The 7,500-nt window shown below is 38.7% G+C and overlaps 1 protein-coding gene across 2 annotated transcripts in view; it reads right to left on the bottom strand.

Moving 5' to 3' along the window:
* Positions 1 to 7,500, bottom strand: part of LOC137993712 (zinc finger protein 14-like) — an 18,597-nt gene that overhangs the window by 2,391 nt on the left and 8,706 nt on the right. The window contains exons 1-2 of one of the 2 annotated variants that reach the window (XM_068839693.1): positions 5,823 to 5,937; positions 1 to 220 (exon numbers count right to left, since the gene is read on the bottom strand). The exon at positions 1 to 220 is cut by the window's left edge and continues 2,389 nt beyond it. In XM_068839693.1, the coding sequence (XP_068695794.1) occupies positions 1 to 193 (193 nt within the window). In that variant the 5' untranslated portion in view covers positions 194 to 220; positions 5,823 to 5,937. Of the gene's footprint in view, positions 221 to 5,822; positions 5,938 to 7,500 lie in introns of those variants that run through there. The other variant, XM_068839694.1, reaches the window with a different exon arrangement.

The following is a 7,500-nucleotide window of genomic DNA, read 5'->3' as shown; positions in this document are numbered from 1 at the left end:
TATGGATTCTACTTGTTTTTATACCTTCACTAAAGCACTTGTCATCCCGCTTGCAATTCTTAGGCCTCTCTCCTGTATGGTCCCCTAAATGTCTCATGTCATTTTGTCGTTCCTCTCTGCAACTCCTCCTTTCTTTCCCCCCGGAATTCTTGATGCCAGTGCAGCTCTTCTTACGCAAAACAGACCTTGGCATCTTTTGGCATTAAAATCACAGTTCTCACTAAAACAGACGGAAATGGAAAATAATTTTCAAACTGTGACAACATTTGAAATATTTGGCATTTTGTAAGATCATTTGATGGCCCTTATTGACAATGTCATTCAGCAGACTACATAACGGTGGTCACCTGCAGTCTAACTGTGCAACCTTGTTTCGTGTTAAAGCAGTATTCAATCAAGAGGCTACAGGACGCCTACACATTGTTCGAAATATTTTTAGCCGATAACCTTTTAAGTTCAAAGTATTTTAGTGTTCTTTATTTTCAGTGTGTTACAGTATCTTGTTAAGTATGTGCTTTCCTTGGCTTGCTGTTTACTCTAATTCATGCCCAGTCTGCCAACGTTATCTCATAAATGTTTCATATCCAGTTCAAATTCCGTAGTTTAAAGTCCACAGTCCAATTCCCGACCATAGGGTGAAGTGCGATAATAGAATAGCTGTTCACATTTAAAACCGTATCGGCATTGATTCGTATCAAAATCAGCAAACAGATCCTTTACAAGTTTCTATGATGGTATTTAATGATACGTAATTATTTTTCTTAACGATACCGAAAGAATTATAAAATTATGTAATTAGCCCTTTGAGAATTGTTACCGGGTCATATGATAACCCCCAGCAGTATCAATTAATAATCAATAAAATCAATAATAATCAATAACAAGTAATCAATTGGTATTGGAAATAAAAAGAAAATCAATGCGTAGAAGTTGAGTGAGTATCGATTTTTATTATCATTGATTATTATTTATTAACATTGATTTTTAGGCTTTTACTTCGTGTAGAAGACACACAATAGAACAATAATCGTGAAACAACACCTAATCAGAATTCTAAATCCCCCTAAAGCTTTTGTTACGTCATGTGCGTCTTCTACACGAAGTAAAAGCCGACTTTTATTGATCATGAAATTTGTCATTTATTTTCAATAAAACGCGCCATATGAATTAACAAACCATTCACTAAACTTTATTTGCTATACTTTAAGTTATTACAAATTAAATGTTTCAAATTTGTAGCATTTTTACTATTAAAGGCTTACTAATTACTAAAATGTTTGATAGTCTCGAAACAAGAACATGTTATTAACTGTTCATCAATTTTCTTCAGTCCCCAGGTCAAGGCGGCACCCAGATACTTTTAACAAGTACTTGTTGATTAGTTAATCACAAAGAAGGAAGAGGTGTTTATTTATTTGCGGTTAACAGTAATTGGAAACCGGGATCTTAAAAGGGCCGTGCACATCATCAAATTTTGTCTAACGGTAAACTGCAGTACAAGAATCCAAATCAAGCCCAGTGTTTCTAAAATGATCGCAACCTGTGGCTATACTCAGATACTCAGCATTTATAATGTAACTACAACAAATAATTTCTATGCCGCCTGAATATAGGCCAAACTTACACAGTAATATTTTCGTGTAAGGGCCAAAGAGGACTAACACGCTCGATTTTAATGTGTCCGAGCTGCCTACGATCATTGGCAACTTTGAATGCATTTCAACGTTCTCTTCTCTTCTTGAATGCGTAAAATGTTTCCCCAATATTCACTTCAAAGAACATTCGTGGTAGCCTTTAACTACACAGCGTACAGATAGTTTCACTTGCTTTGTCATCACAAACACCAAGAAAAGTCTGGAATAAGTGAACTCCGCAAACAAGTGTGTTGTGTGAATCTCTGTGGGCATGGAAGGAATTATCAAAACACAGGGAAAAGATGTGCAATCGAATTACCCTAGACACCAAAATATGCCCGTGATTTATGACGTAACGTCCACGCTACCACGTGCCATAAAGTTGCGTATTACTAATCAGTTATTGATTATCTATAAAAATTAATAATAATCAATGGCAATTAAGACAATTTGGAGTCCTCAAAATAAACCCCAAACAGAAGGCTCAATACAGTCACTACTCAAAATTCAGCTGTATGATCACAGTACAACACATGATGATCTTTCAGGCAGAGTTTTGGTAAAAGATAGTAAAGTTCAATGGCTTGTATGTTTTTGACTCATTCAAAATACATCTAACAATTCCCTGTAGAGGATAGGCAGCACCCAAACTAAATTGATGGTTTAAAAGTTAAAAACGAAAGGTATAAGGCAGTCCAATTTAGGTAATCCTTCACTAGTCCATTTTAGTCCTCTCTGAATCTGGTCTGTCCGGGTAGTCCATGAATTGTAATGTACCTACCCCAGACAAATCGGTTTCAAGTTACCAGCAGCACTTTGAGCATTTTGTCATAAGTTTCCCATAGATGTTGGAGTGGGGTGGGGAATGGGAGGGGGACCCTGGGCTGTTGTGGGGGAATACAGAGAGAGGGCTGATCAAAGATGTTGCTAAAAGTATCAGCCCTTTTCGGGATGGGGGGGGGGGGGAGGTAGGCTCTTAGCCTTATGAATGCCCCACTCTCAGGGAGTAGGTTGTAAGTGCTGACAACATGAAAACGAATGCATGTTCCACAAATGAAAAGCTCCCAGCAGCAGTGGCTTCGTAGTGCAGTTGGTTAGAGCATAAGCAACAGCATCTCAAGGCAACGGGTTTTAACGCCGTCAAAGTCCTGAACATTTCAGACTTCTATAAGCAATTGCTACAACTTGCATTTATAACTGCAGAGATCGTAGCTTCACTTGAGTAATAGGTGAAAGTGAGCAAAAGGTGGATCCATTCAGGACTACCTCTGTGCCACTTGTTTCAAAGTTGCAGATGAACCTTGATACTGCTACAACTGAATGTTTTCTTATTATATATCTCATGGCCTTGCTAAAATCACTTTATGAAGAATTCAGGACAAACAGAAATGTCTTGAATAGTTCTTAAGTTCATTAATATATGCAATGTTTTTATAAACCCCAACAAGTGAATTATAGCCCAAGTCCTTATAATTTTTACTAATAACATGGGTGCCAAAAATATGGCATCTTAGTGGCAGTAATTTTTCACCCATGATATTAATAATGGTATACTCATGAAATTTGGGAATGATTTCACTTGTGTTTTGTCCAAAATCAAATAATTTTACTCAATTATTTGCTTTTGGACAAAACGCACATGAAATTATGCCCTAATTTCACTTGTCACCATTTCGATTATTCATACAAATATCTGAGAATTTGTTTAATTAAGTAATTAAGAACTCAGAAAAGTTAAGCATCTTGTGTTTAAGAGGAAGCAAAGTCACCGTGTTGAACCTGTTTCCTCACAAAATTAAAGTTCAATTTTATAATCTTTGGCTTTGAGGTCCCGTCCCTCGGGAAAGCCTATGACAAGTGCATTATAACACTTTTATAACTGATAACATGTGGCCGGATCACAACACTTCAACTATTGCTTTATTTAATGCTGGGAATGGGTGATACTTCATCTTTATATATTGCTGCTTAAGCCGTTAACGGTCGCTCTTGCCCTGTTTACGAAGGTTGTCCAGCAACTCGGTTTTTCACATAATCGACAAATATGTAAAATCCTGATAGGTCATCTGATCATAGTTTCACTAAAGACTGTTAGGTTACTGGTGGCGAATCTTTCGTAAGAAAGAAACCATCAAGAAGCTTTCAGAAAAGGCCACAGAACTGGTCAGTGTAAAGCACAGACTGCAGACTGGGGAGTGTACACTATTTATGAGTCAATGGGTCAATGAGTTAGTGCAGTTAACCAAACCATAAAATGAAAGCTAAGGGGTTGGGCTTAACCAATAAATTATTGCTATATTGACTGTAAGTCTCTTTGACTCATGAGTTATGACTCATTGATTTATTGACTCATAAAACATGGGACCTCAAAATGCAGACTGAGGGTAAAATGCAGACTGCAGACTGCAGACCAGGGGTAAAATGCAGACTGAGGATAAAATAAAATATTAATAATATAAAACATGAGGATCAAATCCAGGGTCACAGTGATATGGGCATCCCTCGTTTTTGGTATCTCGATCTGTACCCAAAACGCCAGTGATATGTCCCGAGGATGCCTAAAACACTGATCGCTTTAATGTGGCTTTCAAGTACTTGACTGGGGGCGAGGAGCGGGGTTGCAAATCACAAATTTTTTGGCTGAATAGTGCAGAGATATGTGATAATTTTATAGTCAGACAGTTTTACCGGGCTTGCTGCACCGAAAGAAACCCTCTGGCAATAAAAAATTCGCTCAAAAAAGGAGGGAAATGGGAACTCGTAACCGCATTATATCACTGTTAAACAATACTTCAAATGTTTGTTTAGCTGTCAACTAAAACTTTATTCAGTTGAGAAATGCCTCAAACAGTGATGGTGATAGAAACAGAAACGAAAAAAAACAAAGGACAAAACCTGAACAACGAACTGTATTTAGGTTCGCGTTAAATTATGCATGACATTTGTGGCCGGATCTTAACCCCAAGACTGTTACATGATATGGTCATCACAGAATAAACACGCTGAGCGCACAGAGGTGGAAATGTTCACACATAGGGGATACTAGACTCTACGGCATATTGCAACATTGTATAGTCATAAATTTAGTATATGTCTGTAGCTATAATATACATCCAAACATATCTTTATTTTCTACATTTGTAGTATGTGCTTTTCAAATTGGCGCAGACTATTGCCGATATTTTTCGAGCGTCTGGCGTGACATTTGAGGGTGTTGAAGGTCACACACTTCGGTGAACTGGAAGAAATTGACAACCGGTTATGTCCACTTCAGAAATTATTTCTTTGGCAACACATAACAAACAAATTGCAATATGGGGCCATCATATGGCCTTACGTAAGAAATGCAAGTGAATAGAAACAATGAATGATGCGATCATATCTCAGGTTAACAACAACACTGACAAAAGATAAAATTCATCATGCATCCCGTTATTAATATTAGGCTGATTTAGCAACAGAACGGGAACGTCAGTGGCGACAGGGTGCGCAGAAAAAACACCAATGACAATTCAGAATAGAATAGACTCCACTCTTCTCTTCTCTATTCTAAATTCTCATTGCTAGTTTTGCTGAGCGCGACGTCGCCACGTACGTTCCCGCTCTGTTGCTAAATCAGCCTATTATATTATTATGGCAGACACAACCGCGAGCAAGAGCATGCATTGGCAAATAATTCTGGGTTGTGCTAGAACTTTTTCGCATATTTTTTAAAAATCGCTTTATCTTGCCTGCAGGATAAACCAGGGGTTTCAAGTAATAGAAAAAGTTTCTATATTTGCAAACGCTTTTCGATTTTCCAAGGAAATGTTGATAGTTAACGAAGGGAACGCCCAAAACGCTAGGAATCTGGGCATCCCGGAAGGGTTAATTATTTACTCTTTATTTATTCTTTTTTTAATATTTTATTTTACCCGCAATCTGCATTTTACCCCTGGTCTGCAGTCTGCATTTTGTCCCCGGTCTGCAGTCTGCATTTTACCCCCTGTCTGCAGTCTGCGTTTTACACTGACCGCCACAAAACGTTATTCAGCGACCGCAAGAAGTCAATCTCGCTGTCACGGGCAGCGAAGATCGACCTTTCTTTGGCAACAACTTCACTTCACGCGAATGAATCGATAATTTTAAACAAAAGAACCCCTTCCTTATACTAAAAGTGGAATTCAAATACATGTACCGGATTCTTACCTTCTCACAACAACTAGAAAAGCTGGTTTCTTGGTATCCTGCGAGCAAGCTCTCTAGATTGAAGTTGGCTTGACACGTAGTACTTTAATACCTCCGGCGGGGTAAGAGAGCTTGCTCGCAGGCTATTTGCAGCCATCTGGGCGGCTGCTAAGTCAATATCAGTAATCGGACTGGACTACAGAATTAGCTCCGTTAGAATTTGTATTATGCTTCATTTAACAAATTGATGTCAGTTTTTCATGCGTCTGTCCTGTTATTGATCATGAATTGCGTCATAACATTGTCAAAAGGGAGTTTAAGATTTACGACGCCGACGTCGACGTCACTTCAAAATATAACGTTGCACTATCGCCTTTGGCCATCTCGTTCGCGTCTTACAATGTGGGTGAAGTATCCTAAAAATAAATTGATACGAGCGGTTTCTGGGCAAAAATAGAGAATGAAAGATTCACATTTGAACGATCACGTTGTCGTCAAAACCTCAAATTTGGTGATTTCACGTCGTTGTTGTGCAGAGAACCGCACTTTATGTGCTAAAATGCGTGCCGCACGTGCAACACGATTATTTTTCCTCTTTTAACCAATGATATTGTTGTTTCATGGCGTTCTTGTTGACCACCGCGTCGTAGATCTTAAAGTCCCTAAAGTAGCTGTGGATCCACGAGGCGATAGCGAAGTGGATCCGCAGGCTGAAAACATTTTTGCAGCTCTGAGAAAAAATGACAGACAAAAGCCGTTTTGGAGCGGAGTAGACTAAGGCAGAAATCGATGCTTTAGTCGACAATATTACCCCCGGGAAAACCATAGAGTTTTTAACAATTATTGTACTCGGGCTTGCTGGGTATAAAATGATTATAACCAATTCGGCGCTTCTATCACTTCATATGCAGTGCGCCATCGTAGAATAATTGTTAAATATTACATCGGTTTCCATTGAGAGGGGAAAACCGGAGTACGGGACGAAAACCTCTCAGAGCAGAGTAGAGAACTAACAACTCTACCCACATATAACGTAACGTCTGGGAATCCAACCCGGACAACACTGGTGGGAGGCGAGTACTTTCACAACTGGAAAGGAAAGGAAATTTATTTAGGTGTCTAGTCGGTGCACTAATTGGGGACACTGTAAACTGGAATTAACAATTAACGCAAATCAAGTTAAACGGTGGTTTTTGAGAAGAGGGGAAAACCGGAGTACCCGGAGAAAAACCTCTCGGTGCAGAGTAGAGAACCAACAAACTCAACCCAAATATGTAGCCGAGTCTGGGAATCGAACCGAGGTCACATTGGTGGGAGGCAAGGGCTCTCACCACTGCCCCACCCCTCCCCTGAATATATATGTACTTGGAAATCTTGGTGTCCAAAATGTTTCTTTTAGTGAGTCTTCGCCAGTGCTGTTTTTAACTCAAATTAACAGTATGAACTGCCATAACTTTATCGAGGTACAAGAGTGCATTCTTTTCATTTTCTTTTATCACCAATTGTTTTAATCATCATCCCCTATCATTATCAGTATTATCATTAAATATATTTATACCGGGATTTCATCTAGTTGTAGCCTGTTAAGAGGTTTTTTTTTCTTCCTTTCCTTTTTTTCCTCTCTTATTTGTTTTATTATTTCTTCTGAATGAAAATTTAACAAATATATAACCAAAGCAATCTCCCTTGAACGGGGTTT

The sequence above is a fragment of the Montipora foliosa genome, chromosome 2 (assembly GCF_036669935.1).
Source record: "Montipora foliosa isolate CH-2021 chromosome 2, ASM3666993v2, whole genome shotgun sequence".
NCBI lineage: Eukaryota > Metazoa > Cnidaria > Anthozoa > Scleractinia > Acroporidae > Montipora > Montipora foliosa.
The sequence above is the reverse complement of the archived record's forward strand: the minus strand, read 5'-3'. Positions and strand labels throughout refer to the sequence as shown.